The 19,876-nt window shown below is 40.6% G+C and overlaps 1 protein-coding gene across 1 annotated transcript in view; it reads right to left on the bottom strand.

Annotated features, from left to right (window-relative positions):
• Positions 1-19,876, bottom strand: part of MYO3B (myosin IIIB) — a 340,336-nt gene that overhangs the window by 198,204 nt on the left and 122,256 nt on the right. The window contains exon 12 of the mRNA XM_074967534.1: positions 4,741-4,896. Coding sequence (XP_074823635.1) covers positions 4,741-4,896 — 156 coding nt within the window. The remainder of the gene's footprint in view (positions 1-4,740; positions 4,897-19,876) is intronic.

Raw genomic sequence — 19,876 nt, 5'->3', positions numbered from 1 at the left:
GCTAAACCACTGCAGAGAAGAATTTTGTGGTCATAGGTCATCAAGGGCCCCAACAAAATATGTGTACCAACAGGACACTAATCTTACATTTGCTACATCAAGTCACGTGACTGGGGAAAGTCACAGATATTAGCAGCGTGGGCACCAGTGAACCTAAAAATAGTGTTTTACCCTGTTATATTTGTCTCCTGTTTAATATAATTATTGTGTTGAATATATTGTACGTGTTTGTGTTATTTCTTGGAAGTCTCCAACTATCTGGCAAGTAAATGGGGATTACCCTGTGATTAGAATTTTCCTCCCAAGCTGCCCTGGTGACCCTGCCAGGAAGAAGCAAGGGGGGTGGAGCCACCACCAAATAAATTCATAGGAAAAAATAAAGAAGATACACCCTGCTGAGTCGGTGGCGGGATCCAGAAGAACCCAGACCTGTCCATCAAAACCTGTAAGCAGATTGGCATTAAAGAAGGTAACCGGGTGGAGAGGGTGTGCTAGACTTGTGTTATTTGTTTATATTCATCCTTTGTAATTTGACCTAGTTTCCACTTTTTGTAGGACTCTTTTCTGATTTTTAGATCATTTGTTAAGCCAGGGTGGTCTCCTGCCATACTTCCTATCTTTCCTACACAGTAGGATAGTTTGCTCTTGTGCCCTTAATATCTCTCTGAAAAACTGCCAACTGTCTTCAGTTGTTTTTCCCCTTAGACTTGCTTCCCATGGGATCTTATCTACCAACTCCCTGAGTTTGCTAAAGTCTGCCTTCTTGAAATCCATTGTCTTTATTTTGCTGTTTTTCCTCCTACCATTCCTTAAACTCATGAACTCTACCCTTTCATGATCACTTTCACCCAAGCTGCCTTCCACTTTCAAATTCTCAACCAGTTCCTCCCTATTTGTCAAAATCAAGTCTAGAACAGCCTCTCCTCTAGTAGCTTTCTCCACCTTCTGAAATCAAAAATTGTCTCCAATACATTCCAAGAACTTGTTGGATCATCTGTGCCCTGCTGTGTTATTTTCCCAACAGATGTCTAAGTAGTTGAAGTCCCGCATCACCACTAACTCCTGTGCTTTGGATGGTTTCAGAGTAACAGCCGTGTTAGTCTGTATTCGCAAAAAGAAAAGGAGTACTTGTGGCACCTTACAGACTAACCAATTTATTTGAGCATAAGCTTTCGTGAGCTACAGCTCACTTCATCGGATGCATACTGTGGAACGTGTAGAAGATCTTATTATATACACAGAAAGCATGAAAAAATACCTCCTCCCACCCCACTCTCCTGCTGGTAATAGCTTATCTAAAGTGATCACTCTCCTTACAATGTGTATGATAATCAAGTTGGGCCATTTCCAGCACAAATCCAGGTTTTCTCAACCCCCCCCCCCACACACACAAACTCACTCTCCTGCTGGTAATAGCTTATCCAAAGTGACCTCTCTCCTTACATTGTGTATGATAATCAAGGTGGGCCATTTCCAGCACAAATCCAGGGTTTAACAAGAACGTCTGGGGGGGGGGGGAAGGAAAAAACAAGGGGAAATAGGCTACCTTGCATAATGACTAAGCCACTCCCAGTCTCTATTCAAGCCTAAGTTAATTGTATCCAATTTGCAAATGAATTCCAATTCAGCAGTTTCTCACTGGAGTCTGGATTTGAAGTTTTTTTGTTGTAAAATAGCGACTTTCATGTCTGTAATCACGTGACCAGAGAGATTGAAGTGTTCTCCGACTGGTTTATGAATGTTATAATTCTTGACATCTGATTTGTGTCCATTTACTCTTTTACAAAGAGACTGTCCAGTTTGACCAATGTACATGGCAGAGGGGCATTGCTGGCACATGATGGCATATATCACATTGGTGGATGTGCAGGTGAACGAGCCTCTGATAGTGTGGCTGATGTTATTAGGCCCTGTGATGGTGTCCCCTGAATAGATATGTGGGCACAGTTGGCAACGGGCTTTGTTGCAAGGATAGGTTCCTGGGTTAGTGGTTCTGTTGTGTGGTGTGTGGTTGCTGGTGAGTATTTGCAAGTGAAGAAACAGATTGATAGAGCCAGAAGAGTTCCCAGAAGTCACCTACTACAGGACAGGCCTAACAAAGAAAATAACAGAACGCCACTAGCCGTCACCTTCAGCCCCCAACTAAAACCCCTCCAACGCATTATTAAGGATCTACAACCTATCCTGAAGGATGACCCAACACTCTCACAAATCTTGGGAGACAGGCCAGTCCTTGCCTACAGACAGCCACCCAACCTGAAGCAAATACTCACCAGCAACCACATACCACACAACAGAACCACTAACCCAGGAACCTATCCTTGCAACAAAGCCCGTTGCCAACTGTGCCCACATATCTATTCAGGGGACACCATCACAGGGCCTAATAACATCAGCCACACTATCAGAGGCTCGTTCACCTGCACATCCACCAATGTGATATATGCCATCATGTGCCAGCAATGCCCCTCTGCCATGTACATTGGTCAAACTGGACAGTCTCTACGTAAAAGAGTAAATGGACACAAATCAGATGTCAAGAATTATAACATTCATAAACCAGTCGGAGAACACTTCAATCTCTCTGGTCACGTGATTACAGACATGAAAGTCGCTATTTTACAACAAAAAAACTTCAAATCCAGACTCCAGCGAGAAACTGCTGAATTGGAATTCATTTGCAAATTGGATACAATTAACTTATTATCATACACAATGTAAGGAGAGTGGTCACTTTGGATAAGCTATTACCAGCAGGAGAGTGAGTTTGTGTGAGGGGGAGGGGGGCGGGGTGTGAGAAAACCTGGATTTGTGTTGGAAATGGCCCACCTTGATTATCATACACATTGTAAGGAGAGTGGTCACTTTAGATAAGCTATTACCAGCAGGAGAGTGAGTTTGTGTGTGCGGGGGGGGGGTGAGAAAACCTGGATTTGTGCTGGAAATGGCCCAACTTGATTATCATACACATTGTAAGGAGAGTGATCACTTTAGATAAGCTATTACCAGCAGGAGAGTGGGGTGGGAGGAGGTATTTTTTCATGCTTTCTGTGTATATAATAAGATCTTCTACACGTTCCACAGTATGCATCCGATGAAGTGAGCTGTAGCTCACGAAAGCTTATGCTCAAATAAATTGGTTAGTCTCTAAGGTGCCACAAGTACTCCTTTTCTTTGTGCTTTGGATGATTTTGTTAGTTGTTTAAAAAAAAGCCTCATGCACTCTTCTTCCTGGTTAGGTTACTTGACTAATCATAATGGAGAAGAACTGATTTAACATGGAGCCAAGTATGTATGACAGTAGCAGGACAGGCAGAGAGTTAGATTATGCTGGACAAACATGGGCTAACAGGCACAATCCCTCCCCCAGCTCCCAGGCATACAGGCATACAGGGGCAATTCACATGCTGCATCTTACTTTTGGGTGATTGCAGCCTGCACCCCGCAGCACTCCCAGCTAGCTCTATGAGATGGCATGGAGAAAGGGCCATGGCCATGGCCCTGACTCTTCCTCATCCCCTCTGTAGAGACTCTTGGGATGCAAGGAGGAAGCAGTCTTTGAGCTCCTCCAAGCATCGGAAGGACACTGGTGAGTCTAGATCTTCTGCATGGTGCATAACTGTGTTGGGGAAGGCTCCTTGTGCCTTCTCCCCACCACTCCCTATTCATATTCTACCCAGAGGCAGTTTGGTCCAGAGGCGAGATAATACAGAAACTGTTCTGATGTGAGCCTGGGCTAGATGAGGGATTAATATTCCACCAGCAGAAAAATAGGGAAGACACATTCACCTTGAAACCTCTAGCTATTCCAGTATTTTAACTTGTACATGTAAATTTAGGCTTTTCCTTTTTAATCAGCAGATTCTTACAGTATATAAGTATATACATTTTTATGAGTCATGAATCATGACATTTAATTTTCTTCATCAACATTAGTGGGTATTTGTTTATAACAATGGGCCTGAGCTTATCTAGTACTAGACAAATTTTATATTACAAAATGATTGCTGAGCATAGGAAGGTGTGTTCATTTGCATTTAAATTCACTTTCAAAACAGTGAAATCCTGCCACCTTCTGGACAGTAACCAAACCAAGAGACATTTCTTATAGTCAGCCTTAAAGGATGCTGGAAAAAAGTACCCTCTACTGATGATGAACATTCATTGCTCTTTTTCACCACATTTTAAAAATTAAGTGTTAGGCTGTATAAAAATAATAGTTGTTATTAACCCACAGGCAAAACAATCATATTAAGTATTAAAGGGCCTCCCCGCTCACTAGTAATAGCTAACCAAGTTGCAAACAACTTTAAAATGTTCAATTCTTAATCTTTTCTGATAGTCACTTTGCTGCTCATGTTTATACTTTCAGGTCTGCTACCAAAACATAACAGAATTTCTATCCACTCAGTGTAAATAGCTTATTAACTGTTCAATAAAAATCCCTATATTAGCAGTACTAGTGATAAATGCATTAAATGAATATATATAAAAACAAAGTCAAATGGGACAGGGAAAGATAGTGTGGTTTTCATGTTATGGTTGAATAAAATAAGTTATAAAGGCACAAGTGGGAAGCTTATTTCTCCATTCATATGGCATGCAGCACTTAATACAAATAAAACTCCTAATGCATGTAGGTGATCATCTGAAGTAATAAATGTCTGAAAATTAAGCATTTTAAATTGTGCTTCCAGGACTAGTCAGAGGAAGGCTGCAGAATAATGCAATGCACAGTACCTTATTTTGGCTACAAAGCCTAGCTGTTCTTGTGCTTGGATGAGATCAGCCAGCTGTTTTTGCAGAGACATATCCTTACCATGGGCTTGTCTAATAAATGGATGCTCTAAAAGGTGGGTGACTGAAGGACGCTTTTCAAAATCCTTAATAAGACACCTGCGGAAATAGAGCAATAGCATTACACATACAGTACATGCTGTTTGATAACAAAATCATTTAATTTGACTTGAACATTAAACTGTTGACTTATTCTCTGGCAGTTCTGTCACAGAAACCAGATTGCTTTTTCTACTTATTGGTATTATTAATTATATGAGAGGACCATATTCACTTTTCATTTACAGTGGTGTAAATCTGGAATATCATTACTTAACTCAATGGAGTTACTTAACACTTATAACACTGGTGTAACAGAGCAGAACTTGGATCAGTAAACATATGTCAATCTTTTAAAAAAGAGTAAACAGCATAAAGTACAGGTTTGCAGCTTTACTATAGTCTTGTTTGAAGTATCCATTCAAAGTAGTTTTCATCTGAAAACAAAGAGTAAAGTCCTGGAGTAATTAATTTCCTACATATTATCCAATGGGAATTCTGACTGATTGAGGACTGCAGGATTTAGCCCAAAAAAATAAATGAGTAAGTGAACACTGGTCAGAACAATTTGATGCCAAGTTTTTAATAAACTAAGAATGTTTTCAATGGGCTCTTACATACTATGGTGACGGGCATTAGTATAAGAACCTTGACAGGTAAATTAGTAAACCTACTTAATATAGATCAGACTAGACACAAATGACTCAGACTTAAATGCTAACTAGGATGGGCAAGTTCAATCGCTGACAGGGTCAGGTGATCTCGTAATGAGCAAACAGACAGAGCTTATGAAATTAACATGGAATAATGCTTAACTAATAAATATCATAGCATACTGTCAAAGATCTAAAATCTAGGAAGCCATGATAAGAAGTATAATTCAGTGCCAGTACAGTAAAGCTGGAATAATATGCTCCAAATAGAGAAATGCATTTAAACTATCAGATTTTTTTCAAAACTGTCCTTTAATTTCTTTTGGTATTAGTTTGTTCAATTTTATTTAGTTCAGTAATTATACTGTGATTATAACATTTTGATCATTTGAGAATCAGCAAAGGAAAAACTATATTACAGTATACATGGCAATCCTAGCATGTATCTATCATTTCAGGGAACTCCTACTGGACTCCAGTGCAAGATGAGATTGTCTGAATAGATGCTTTAAAATTAAAATGTTTTACACTTCATATTTACCGATGTTTCATGAAGCAATTACACTAAATATACATTTAAAGAAGTCTTTCCTTTACATGAGAAAATTTGTCAAGCAGAGGATACCATTTTACACAAAAAGTGCAATGAAACTTTCATACCTTTTATAGCACTCAATACTCTACCAATAGCAATCCGCAGACTTTAAAATTATATCTATAACATTATACATTTTAGTTTATTACAAAATGCACTAGCAAATTATTAAAGCTCAGCCTCACCTTGAATATTTTCTAGAACATTAAAGCCTGGTTCCCAGAATAATCCTGCAACATCTGTCTTTCAAAATAATTTTAATAATTGTGGTTCATCGGGACCATTTTCACAGCCCTTCTCGTTGACCATCATCTAGTCCAGAAAAGACAGCCTGTAAAATGTTCTGTCAGTTTTACAATTGGTCAGGGGAGTTTTGCTATCTGTTAGAACTGGAGCTTCCTGATAGACAAACTAAACCAACAGAACCTACATTATCTCCATTCCTCTGACTGCGGAGCTATAAATACCACTCCTGTCCTGCCATGAAAAGAAATCAATCATTTGTCTTTTACATGTTCTGAGTCCTTTTTGTTTTGTTTTGGGGTTTTTTGTTTTTTAGCCATGATTTTTAAAAGTGAATGCACTCACATATAAAATATTGGGCATGTCAATCTCCATTTAAATGTATACCCTTCTCTTTTGCGTGTGTGAGTTGTGTAAAAGGAGAGCGAATACTATAATGAAAATAGAGAAAAACACAAAACAAGCAGGTATTCAAAGTCTCATATTCCTTATTTAATAGAACTAGTGATTAACTTTATTTCAAATGTCTACCATGGGGAATTGGTACTGAAAAGTTTATATTGAATTCATTTGAAGTTTACCACCCTTGACAATACTAGGTTCAAAGACAACATTCCAATTGTTTTAAGGCAATAGGGTTAGAGTGAAGTCTGCACAAGAAATGGGATAGCTAAAGTGCTGTTAAAAGCACTAATAGCATGGAAACTTTTTATCTTACTGTCTTGCAGACACTAGGACAAATTCTGCTCTGAGTTACACCACTGGAAGTCTACAGAAACTCTGCTGACTAGGCCTAGAGCCTCTGATAGATGGTCTTACATGTAGGGATGGCCCAGGGCTAAAGCATCCAACTGTCCATGGTACTGCATGTAGTATATTATAAAATTACCGACACTATACTGTGGTTTTGTCACGGATTCTGGTAAATGTCACAAAAATATAGTAAAAAATAGAAGTTAGAGGCATTGTTTTGTTCTCTCATTTTTAATGCAATTAAAAAGCACAATGCTTAACACAATTATTAACAACAACAACAAGGTGGACAGAACATAAGGCAGGATAGAGAACTATCAGGTTAAAAATATTTAGATAAGTTAGATGTATTCAAGTTGGCAGGGCCTGACAAAATTCATCCTAAGGTATTTAAGAAACTAGCTGAAGCAATCTGGAAACCATTAGCGATTATCCCCGAGACCTCATGGAGGACAGGTGAGATCCGAGAGGACTGGAGAAGGGAAAATATAGTGCCTATCTTTAAAAGGGGCACAAAGAAGACCGAAGGAATTTCCAGTCAGCCTATATTCAATACCGGGGAAGATACTGCAACAAATTATAAAGCAATCAATTTGTGAGCACCTAGAGAATAACAGGGTAATAAGTAAAAGCCTACATGGATTTGTCAAGAACAAATCATGCTAGACCAACCTAATTTCCTTCTCCGGCAGGGCTACTGGCCTAGTGAATAAGGGGGAAGCACTAGATGTGCAATGTCTTGATCTAAGTAAGGCTTTTGACATGAATTCTCAAAGCAAACTACGGAAATGTGGTCTAGATGAAATTACTATAATACGAGTGCACAACTGGTTGAAAGACCAGACTGAAAGTGTAAGTATCAATGGTTCACCGTCAAACTGGGAGGATGTATTTAGTGGGATCCTGCAGGGGGTTTGTCCTGAATCCAGTGCTATTCAACATTTTCATTAATGACTTGGATACTGGAATGGAGAGTATGTATAAAATGTGGGGATAACACGAAGCTGGGAGCAGTTGCAAGGAATTTGGAGGACAGGATTAGAATTCAAAATGACCTTGGCAAATTGGAGAATTAGTCTGAAATCAACAAGATGAAATTCAGTAAAGATCAGTGCACAGCACTATACTTTGGAAGAAAAATATCAAATGAACAAAGACAAAATGAGGTATAACTGGCTAGACAGTAGTACAGCAGAACAAAATCTGGGTGTTATAGTGGATCAGAAATTGAATATGAGCCAACAATGTGATGAAGTTGCAGAAAAGTCAAATATTCTGGAATGTTAGACACAGGAGCTAATTGTCCCACTCTACTTAGCACTAATGAGACCTTGGCTGAGATGCTGTGTCCAGTTCTGGGCACCACACTTTAAGAAAGATGTGGACAAATTGGGGAGAATCTAGAGGAGAGCATCAAAAATGAAAAGAGGTTTAGACAACCTGACCTAAGAAAAAAGGTTAGAAAACTGGGCATGTTTAGTCTTGAGAAAAGAAGATTCAGGGGTAACAAATAGTTAACAGTCTTCAGATATCTTAAGAGCCGTTATAAAGAGGCTGGTGATCAATTGTCCTCCATGTCCACTGAAGGAAGGACAAGAACTAATCAGGTTAACTTGCAGCAATGGAGATTTGGGTTAGATATTAGGAAAAACTTTATAAGGATAGTTAAGTACCAGAATAAGTTACTAAGGGAGGTTGTGAAATCCCTGTAATTGGAGGTTTTTAAGAACAGCTGAGACAAACACCTGGCAGGGATGGCTTAGGTATACTTAGTCCTGCCTCAGTGCAGGGGGATAGGCTAGATAATCTCAAGGTCTCACACAGCCCTACATTTCTATTATTCTATGGATTTAGAAGCTCCCATAGGGGAGAGAATAGTCAGAAAAATGTATAAAGCTCTGGAGCCAATTCTCCCAGATGGGGTCCTGAAATTCATGGTAGAAATGTCAGAAATGACAGACACATTTTGGAGACACCACACCATCTTTGTAAACCAACTCCGCTCTTTAAAGAATATTTTTTAAATGATCATTTTGGGTGAAATTCCAGGCCCACTGAAGTCAATGGGAGTTTTGCTAATGGAGCTGGGATTTCACCTTTTGTGTTCAAAGGTCCCACCTTGGTCCAGATTCACTCTGAGACACCAGGACCCCAATGCCTGCCTTTCTTCTTGCCTCCTTATATGCAGGGGAGGGCAGAGTCACCACCAGCACATCACATAGGCTGACCTATAAAAATCCCCCACCCGGAGGAAGCAATCCAGAACTGCAGTGAAAGCAGCAACAGTATGATCAAAGACACACTTCACTGTCCCATGGACCATGTCCTCACCCTCCAAAGTCAACAGGACTTACCTCACAGAATACTCAGTTTCTGCAGGTAAAAGAGGGATGGTGAGGAAGAAAAGGAACAACTTGACATGGGATAAATTGTAGGCAAGTTGCTGGAGAAAGGGTCATAAATAATGTGACATGACTGGGGACAATCATTATTGGAGGCTGTATTTAGCAAGAATTTTAGTGTATATTAAATACCCTTCCCCTCTCCTTTGTCTCTTTTTTGTCTATTTAGACTGCAAGCAGTTGAGCTGGGACCTATTTTATTGTTTATCCATAAGTTTTGTAGCGAGAGTGGCTTGAAGCTTGTACGGTAGCTGGAAGTTTTCAGGGACTCTTTACTGAGAGATTGACTTTTACGAGAGGGGTCAGTTGTTAGATTTTAGTGTTGTTATTGTCTCCATAACCTGTCATAGGTGCCTGAAGATTAAGATTGTATCCTTCGTGTTAATATTTTAATAACTCTAATTAACTAAATAAATAGAAAGTGCCTAACATACTTTGGGCACTAGATGAATAATATTAATATAACAACAACAACAGGGAAATGAAAGTTCTCTCTGCTCTGGCCCTTTGTTTCACTGCTGTATTCTGTGAAGCCTCACTGTTCCACACTGCAGCTTATAAAGAAGTTTGTTCAGCTGTTTACCACTCTCTCCTGACAAGCAAAAATTCCCAAATATCAAAAGTCATGGATATTGTAACAAATCTGTGGCCATCTAGGACTTCACTTGAGTTAGAGGTGAAACTCCATGAACTCATCACGCTAGAGACTGATGACACACAGTTGATCAGTCTGGAGGTGATGAAGGGCTGTGGCCAGCTGGCAGATCCTGTCCTGGAGGAAAAGGAGAAGTTTCTTACTAAGAAGATATTGAATTGTTCTTCACTATATCTTGCACCACCTATGGGAGGTATAAACATCTTTCACATGTGGTGCTACATATGACTCTTGGAGATTGTTGAGCTTCAGCTTGTATGATAGGCCCAACCTCAGCCAGGAGCCACAGGGTGATCCCAGTATATTGGTTGCACTGAGTTGCATGGTCAGACAGGAAAAAAGTATGTGGAAAAATAGAGAGTAAACTACTGAGTACAGTAGTTCCTTATCTAACCAGTGGACATATACTAGTAGGGATACTTCCAGTGTTTGTGACTGGTACACTAGGCTTCATCTCTCTGCCTTAGTCCCCAGTCCTGCATAGGGATCTTTATGAGAGACCTTTGAGCTTGTGCGGATCTGACTGCAGATCATCTACCCTGTCCCTGTTGTGTTTACTGCCATTCAGCAGTGTGTGTTCCAACTCACAATGGAAACTGGACTGTACAAACTCCATATGTTCACATAACTTATTTTTAGGCAGGGAAACTATATTAGAATATTTAAGAGGGATTGAAATCCTGGAGGGAAATCTGGCAAAGTCAGGAAAAAATATGCAGAAGCAGGAGCACATACCTTTGAAATACAGAGACATTTACATTTAAAAGATGAACATCTACAGAAGGCCTAGCACCACTTTCTTGATTAAAATCCTGGGCTTTATGCCCTATAGCAGAAGTCCTGTATCCTTGCACACTGCTCGCATGGTTTGGCTCTGCTAGCATTCTCATGAGCTACTTCCCAAAGTGTTTTCTTTTATATGTTTTTAAAAGACCGTAGCTCAGAGGCAGCTATGGACCAACCACAGTCCTGTCTGCCTTATCGTCAAGAACATATCAAAATGTGTGTTGCATTATCAAAAAGATATTTAAAAGTTCATATCACTAAGGAAACTGCTCTCTGAAGTAAGAAAAGGCTTCAACTAAAATATGTTCAGGTGCCTATTTGAATACTCATCTAGGACCAATTTGGACAGTTAGTCTAACTAACATGATCAGTCCAACATCAACTGTACTGTAACTACAACTAAAAACACCAAGCCTACTGCACCTGCAAATTAATTAAATTTGTTTGGCCCATGGAGTTTATAAATGAAAGTCCAAGCTTGTGGGACTTCTACTTCTCATTGTACAAATTGGCTCAAAAATCCATTGCAAGATGTGTGTCATATAAGATACACTAAAATGTTGTTCAGATTTGGTATGTGTGCCTATAAAATAAAAAGAGGGGTAAGTAAGTAGGGGTTGAAAAGGAAACAAATACTGTACATGTTGGCCTTGATGAAAGTCAATCCATTACTTAATTTGAAATTCCAGTATCTTCCATCATGCTTTCTTCGCTGAAAATTAATTCTCAGAATTCATTAGTGTCACTACATTAAACATAGGTTGCAGTCATTTGCTGCAATCTCACAGCCAGGCTCCTAAGCACCATTTCCATTCTGCCACAATTACAGGCAAAGATGAAGCATTTATTAGCAGGGAACAAGAGCAGACACCCACACATAGGCCTGTCTAAGATAGCTTCTAAAAATTCACTGGCTGCTTGCACTTGGACGATAACATTGTTGGAATTGCTCTGTCTCAACAATGTAATCTGCCATTTGCAACTGGCAAATCAGATGACTGAAAGGGGGAACTATTTATCAGCAGTCATGAACAAATATTTACTAATGAATAAATGGAATGAAATAGCTTTTATAAGAACACCAATGGTGGTCTGAATATTTTGTAAGCTCAGAAAGAGAAAACTATTACTAATGCCCCTCATTATTCCAGCCAAAGCTGATTAGACTAGCATTAGTGTTTCTTTTTGAAGTTCTTTTTTTTTTTCACCAGAGTGATTACAACCTCCGTAGCTACAAATTTGTTCTTTAAAAAAAATTGATTAAGTGAGCGGATCCAGACCTCATACATATTTTTAGGCATACTTTATTTTATTTCCAGCATTTCATGGACAAAATAATATATCTCCAAGAATATTTTAATCCAAGGTACTATGTTTTTAGATACACAAAATGCAGAATGACCTTTATTTAAATTAAGTGGACAAAAACAGGAACAAAAGTAAGGTTTCCATGAGAGATCACAGGGTGTCTTTGTGTTGCAGATGTCTGTAGCAGGTACAGCAGAAAACAAAATTGTAACTGAATCTGCAGCAGAGAGAATATATCTTCTCCTGTGAGAAGATGCAGTGCACACACAGCAAGTCATAACAGATACACATTACACTCACCAAAGTGTCAGTCACTGCTATGGGTCTGTCTATCCAGGCATTTACACTGCATCCATCAATGTGATATCTAAATGCCTGTGGATAGGCAACCCTGTCCAGCTGTGATAAGAAATGCCCCAGTTCACACAGAAACTTTCCTGGGATTCAAAAAGTGCACTTTCTGGATCCAGTCAGAACTGGAGGTAGAAGGGCCATAATGTTGCAAGAAAGGCCAGTGTCTCAGCCTAATTTGCAAGCTAACAAGGCTTAGATAGTTCTTCACCCAAAGTCTGAATAAATTTCATCCAAACCTGTCACGAATGAGGGCCTGCATCTGGGCCCAGGGTCAGCTAGTAGCTAACCGTAGCCAAAATTCCTCATTGGCCAAATCACCTGATTGACCAAGCAGCACAGCCAGAATTGCTCTTAAGACCAGCAGTAGCACGTGGCCAGATATTGTTCAATGCTTACACCAGCAGGTGGGATTGCTCCTGTGCCTGCCTTGTTTCTAGCCTTCCTCAAGCCCTGTTCAGCTCAGACTCCTGTTTCCTGGTCCCAACTCTGACCGACACTGCTCCTACTGCCAAGTCTGACCATCCATGCCCCAGTCCAAGACAGTGGCAAACCTTTACAAGTTTGCCCATTGTCAATTGCTGAATACATTAGCTGCTACATCTCAGTACTACTTGGCAATACCTTGATGATTCAGGGTAAGATTTATTTTTAATATTTATTGTTTCAATAACTCTGCATGGTCAAAAAAAGTCTTAAAAATACACATCAAAGGGTTAAGCCCCCAAAACAAAACTGAAAAATTAATAAAATCCAAGGCATGAGCATGCTCAATTAATCTGCCTTTGGCTAACCCCTGCTGTTTGTAGAGTGGAAAAACACTAAAAGGCAAGATCAGCAAAGCCAGGTCTATATGACAGTTCAAACATTTCCAAGCACTTGAATCAGTTACATGTGTGTGCTTACAATAAATTTGCAGTTCTCTCTCTCACACACACACACACACACACACACAAAGATACTGCATTAGATACTTAGCATTTTCTTCTCTTTTAGTTTCTATGGATTTGTGCTGCCATTTAAGAAAAAATAGAGTGGAAACCACTTGTAAGGATCTCACTCCTAGTGAAAATGAACCCGCAATGAACAAAAAGTGAAGTCCTGGGTTTTGTCAAAGCATTCCAAGGAATTAAGCTTCCTTTATAGTGATGCGCAAATTAGATTGTAAGGAACTATGGGAGCTAGTGTTTCTTGAGTCTGGGGTCCCACAGTAGCAGTAGCAGGACAAAGCACGCTTCATCTATGTCCTCTTCCAACCTTTCTGGAGCTCCTGCATCCTGCACAAGCCCTACTGTATCTTTCACTGCATGCACATCTTATAAGGGCTGCAAATACACATCTATTAGATGTGCATGTTGTAAAAACACAAGTATGGTTCTTACAGAATACAGACGCCCTTCTTGCATGGAAAATTAAAGGGGGGCTTTCATGCAATTGCCCTGCACCAGTTAGGTCTTTTCCACTGAGGGTCACATGCTAATTATAGTGAAGCTACTTCACCGTAAAGCAGGTTCTACTGAATTTTATCAAAAAAGGAACAATTTTAGAAAATAAAATTCACATGGAAGTGCTTATGGCTACATGTTTCTATTCAGCTCAGTTATAATCTCAGTGGGAATGACTAAATCAGATGTGGATCCTTTCACTTTTAAATTGTCAATTTGGATTTGTCAGTCAGTACAGTCAGTACAGAATGTGACCAAAAGTGGGGGCTCTCCAGTGGACTATGTGGAGTGAGTTGGTGGGCTCAGTCCAGTTCCTAGTGCCCAGATGTATACAGTGCATCACGAAAACCACCAACACAGTTGGGATTATTTTGCTCCTTTAGGGCACATCTCAAGGGTGAGATTTAGGATTGTTTAAGGCATTGAAATTAATCTTCTCTTTCACCCCCAGGTGACTTGCTGTAGCCAATGTTTTTCCTGCTGACCAGTCTCATCTCATTTTTTCCTTGTGCTCTCCCCATCTGCTTGATGTACATACCTGTTGTCTATAGTCTTACACTGAGATAGTAAACTTTTCAGAGCAGGGGCTGTCTTGTCATTATATATTTGTACAGTGCCTACCACAAGAGGACCCAGGCCTGTAGGTGGTACAATAATACAAATAATAAACAATGGCTGAGTTGCAATGGCAGATTGCTGTGGGGAAGCATGTTCTACTCTACAGACCTGCTCTGTGGAGAAACAAAGAATGTCATTCACTAGTATCTTCAATCCAGCATTTTTCACCAGCTTTAAATCCATATAAAATCATTTTTTAAAGTGAACAGACACTGAGTGGCAATGAGTGCCTAAGGATAGCACAGAGCATACTGGCACGATCCATTATATCAAAGCCTCATCAAAGATATTTTAACCCTTTCAGGAAAAAGAAATTTTTTAACAATCAGCACTATCATCTCTATCACACTCGTAAGAAGAATTCTGATTAAGTTAATACTTCCCTGTTATCAACACTGAAGAAGACCAAACATCAGGTTCCCAGTAGCTGGGAGTGAAAATAAGCTCTTTTGGAAGGTTGCTAAGTGGTTAATTTTCTATTCTTTGTTCCCTCTCTACAACACCTGCCTCTGACTGCTCATCCCTGCCTCTGTCTTCCATGGAGCTCTCTGGCAGATGCTGGTTAGTCACATGCAGCAGACAGGTGGAGGGGAACAGGCACATCATGAATTACATTTGTAATAATGATCCAATGATGATGTGTCCCTTTCTCTGAGGCCTCCCTGCCTCCTGTTCTTATTTCTGCCCATCCCCCCACTGCTACTCCTATTTTGAAAAATAAAGAGAAAACGGTGGCAGATTTACCTACAACTTTTCTGTTTCAGTCCTAATTCAAAAGGGCACAGACGATACAGACATTATTGTCTACAGAGCTGCAGACCGATGCCCTTTCACTAAAAGCACACTCTGTGACTGTATGTAATAGGTTAAATAGGCCTTGTATCTCAAACCAGCACACCAAGAGAAATAACATATTTTACTTTTCCTTTAGCTACAATCAGAAACCAAGATAAAGGATTGAATTTATGACACAAAGGTCAATTATCACATGCATAATATAAATTTTATTGCACAGAACACATTTACGTCTGCATTGATCTGCCATTAGGTAGCAAATACCATAAATTATTAATCTTCCCTAATGACGAGAGAAATATTCTAATACTGGAATGTCAACAACTATTTTCTTAATAAGTCCTCTTTCAGTTGGATTTTATCACTGGTCATCATGTAATCTAAATACCAACAAATGTTAGAAAGCTAAGAAAAGCTCAGTTACTGTGAAATTATAAAGAAAGGTGTAACCATAAGAGACCACATCTGCAAGCTTTGAAAAAAAATGTCTATGGAACATCTCATGTGGTTTTGGCTCGCCACACACAGGTGGACATTACTCTGAAGGGTGAGGGATTTAAAAATAACAGATGGCATTTTCCAGAACACTCGTTGCTGGCCTAACTCTGCTCCCATTGAGAATTTTAGCTTTGGCTTCAACAGAAGCAGAGCTAGGCTAACAGGATGGGGTTTTGAAAATCCTGTTGAATATATGATGATGAAGTCAGGATAAAGTCACAGCTCACCTTTTCCTTCCTCAGGCACAGTGTCTCCCCTCAGACACTCACGGCCATATTTGGCTTTCAGATTTCTCTTCCCTAGAACCAATAGGTCATTGATGACCTAATATTACAAGAAGTATCTTTTGTCCTCAGCTTGGTAGGCTCTCAGTGTGCTCCCCTTTTTGCCAGGTCATTGTGGCACCCAGATGATTTCTGCCAGATAAAGCATATAAGGGGCTAGAGTTGCAGCGAGGAAAACAAATTCCAAATGTGACAATAAATTGCTAAAATCGGATGCAGCTGGAATGAAGACAAAGGAGGTTTATATCTCCTCTCCATCAGAAGAGCATGTGTTTAATGAGATTTTTCCCATCATGCAGTACAGACGAGGCCTCTTTTTATTCTAAGTCCTCTGGGAAGAAATCCAACAAAGGTGCCACCTGAGGCCACAAGCACCAGTCACAGGGCACATCTGCATCTCAGTTGGGAGGTAAGAGTCCCAGCTTGTGTAGACAGACCCGCACTCGCTCTGCTCAAGCTAGCATATTAAAAATAGCAGTGCACTGTATCACAGGCAGCAGCCTGGGCTAGCCACCTGAGTATGTACCCAGCCGGACCTCCTTCTCCTGAGCTAGCCTCCTAAGCTGCTGCCCATGCTACCCTGGCTACACTGCTATTTTTAGCACACTAGCTCAAGGAGAGTTAGCATGTGTACGTCTACGCAGTCTGGTCATCACACCTCCCAGCTCAAATGTAGATGTAGCCAGAGAGAGCATAACCACTTGGCACTTAGGAATATACGTATCATCTCTACACACAACACAACAAATGTATTGTAAGAAAAAGATTTAGCAAGGTCAATGTCCCTGATCCCTGGGTCTGGCTGAGCTATGCCACCTTTATATCTCCTAACCCCCCCATACTGAGGCTGGCAAGGGACCAGTTTGGCCCTTATGCCAGCTAAGAATCATTGGAGCTTAATTGTATGTCCAGAAGCCAAAGCCCCACCCCTAACCCCCAGTTGTCACACAAGGGAGAGCCCCTACCCCCACACATCCATCACCCATCCCAACCCTCTATATTTTACTCTGGTGTGTTCAGCCCTTCCCCAGCACACAGGCCCTGCAACCCCACAGGGCCTAGCACAGGTTAACTTGGCCTTTGGATGGGCCACTTGCTACTCCCCTCTAAGTATAGACTTTGCTGAATGGTGAGTGTGATGGGTTTCCCCCAGGGTGCCACTTGGAAATGAGGTACCACTGAGTACCCTGACCCACCAGCCTGGGCTCCCTCTCACACTGTATTTCTGTGAAAGCTGCAAAGCCCTCCAGCCGGCACTTTCACCAGCATTCATACAGGTTCCACACGCAGCTGCAGTTACACGCAGGCTCCCTAACCACCAGCTTCCCAGCCTGGGACCCCACAGCAGTACCATCCTGCCCTGGTCAAATCTGGCCAGTATATATAATACCCGGTCTGCATCTCCCACAATATGAAGAGGACCATGCACACTTGTGGTAATCAAGCAGAGATTTTCCCGAAGCACTCCAGTCAAAGCTCACTGGTTTAGATTAAACAAAAAACAAGTTTATTAACTACAAAAGATAGATTTTAAGTCATTATAAGGGATAGCAAACAGATCAAAGCAGATTGCCTAGCAAATAAACAAAAAACTCAAACTAAGTTTAATATACTAGATAATCTGCTAATTCATATCCAGTCTCTCACCCTAAGAGATGATACAAGCAGGCTTCAGATTCTTAAGGGACAAGCTGCACTTGCTTTACAGCTTGGCATCCCCAGGTGTTTCATACACAGGCTAGAAATCCCTTTAGCCTGGGCCCAGCCCTTCCCCCAGTTCAGTCTTTGTTCCTCATGTGTTTCCAGGAGTCTTCTTGTGTGAGGAGTGAAGAACCCCAGATGCTGTTACTCCCTGACTTGTATAGCTTTTGCATATGGTGGGAACCTTTTGTTCCCAAAGCTTGGTTCCCAGAGCAGTTTGTGGAAAAATACTGACATCCCAAGATGGAGTCCAGCATCATGTGGCTTGGTCACATGTCCTTGTAGTCATAGCAGCCATCACTCACAGGCTGTCTGTAGCATTCTGAGGAAGGCTCACCAGATGGGAGATAAGCCTCTCCTAAGGCCTAGTATTTTTAATGGCCCATTACCCTGAATAGATCCTTTTACAACCAGCTATTTAGACTGAAAGCATCTTGTCTAGTGGGCGTTACCCAGGTGTAACTACATTTGAAGTACAGATACATAGTCAGTATTTATAACTTCAATAGCTCAAACATAGGTGAGAGGTTTTTCGCAGGAGTGGATGGGTGAAATTCTGTTGTGCAGGAGGTCAGACTAGATGATCATAATGGTCTCTTCTGACCTTAGTATGTATGAAACAATGCTTCTCCCACAACCACACACCAAACATGATGTATACATCAGGGGCTGGAAAGGATGGCATGCAGATCTGCACCACATGGCAAGTCTCTGTAGGAGGCAGTGTGGTAACAGCACCAAACTGCAATTCAGGAGACAGGTTCAATAACTGGCTCTCTCACTGAACTGCTCGGTGACCTTAGGCAAGTCACTTCTCCCTCCTTGCCTCAGTTTTCCCATCTGTGACATGAGGATAATAATAATTACCTCCTTTGTAAAGGACTTTCAGATCTAGCAGTAAGAGACAGGCATTATTGATGTCTCCTTTCACTGCCAGTGCAATGCAAAGGGGCAGTTATCAGGGAGGAGGTTCTGATCGATTATCTAGTTTATATTTTCTTTTCAGTTTTAGGCCTTTATTTGTCCTATCACTGTTTCATTGTTAGTTAATTCTCTCTCTTTCGTGCTGCAAAATATATATAATACTCAAAAGCTGGATCCTATGTTGGTGGTTCTCTAGCCTATCTACGGGAGATAGAATAAGTTGACTTGAAAGGATTAAATCTTCCCCTGAAAATGGAGCTACTGGAAGAGAAATAGATGTAGAGTTTCTGTTCTCTCTGTTGCATTAGAATCAGAATTAGAATTGGTGAATCCTCCAAAAGAAATGCCAGGTATAGTAGATCCTGAAACACAAGGATCTCCTGGAATATTGTCTGGACATCCTGAAGAGGTATCAGACAACTGGGATTTTCCTTGCAGTATTCTCTATGTCTGGTGAATGAAAAAATGTGTGTGAGGTAAGGGGAAAGAAAATCTACATAACTCATTGTAGAAATGCTCATGGAAAATGTCTGTGTCCAATATATTGGAGAAATAATTCAGGAACAGCAAATATCATCAGGATTTCTGGTATAGAGATATTTGAAATTGTTGATCTCTCACCACATCCTTGTGTTCCTCTGATTTCCACCTCTTGACCATCTCTTAAGCCCTCTCTGTCTAGCACTATCCTAAGACCTTTCTTCTCTTGTGAAAACACAATGTTAAAAACACTTCAGAGTCACTTAATGCCTTCCCAGAGCAAGCCTTAAGAATGGATGCACCATAGAGTGGCATGTGGCACCTTGGTTCTCGTAGGGGGTCTCAGCAGCTGAAGCACTGGGACTATGAGCAGCTGCAATTAAGGCTTTCTTTCCTATAAAGGAAAAGATGGATGTATTCAGAGTATTGTGAGCCACTAGGCTTTGAGCTGAGCTGCAAGAACATCTTGGTGGGTGTGATAGGAGACTCTTTGGCAGGTTGCGCAATGAAGAGTGGAGTTTAAAGAAGGAACACATGAAAGAAACTGGT

The sequence above is a fragment of the Natator depressus genome, chromosome 11, assembly GCF_965152275.1.
Source record: "Natator depressus isolate rNatDep1 chromosome 11, rNatDep2.hap1, whole genome shotgun sequence".
Taxonomy (NCBI): Eukaryota; Metazoa; Chordata; order Testudines; family Cheloniidae; genus Natator; species Natator depressus.
This window is presented reverse-complemented; position numbering and strand designations above follow the sequence as displayed.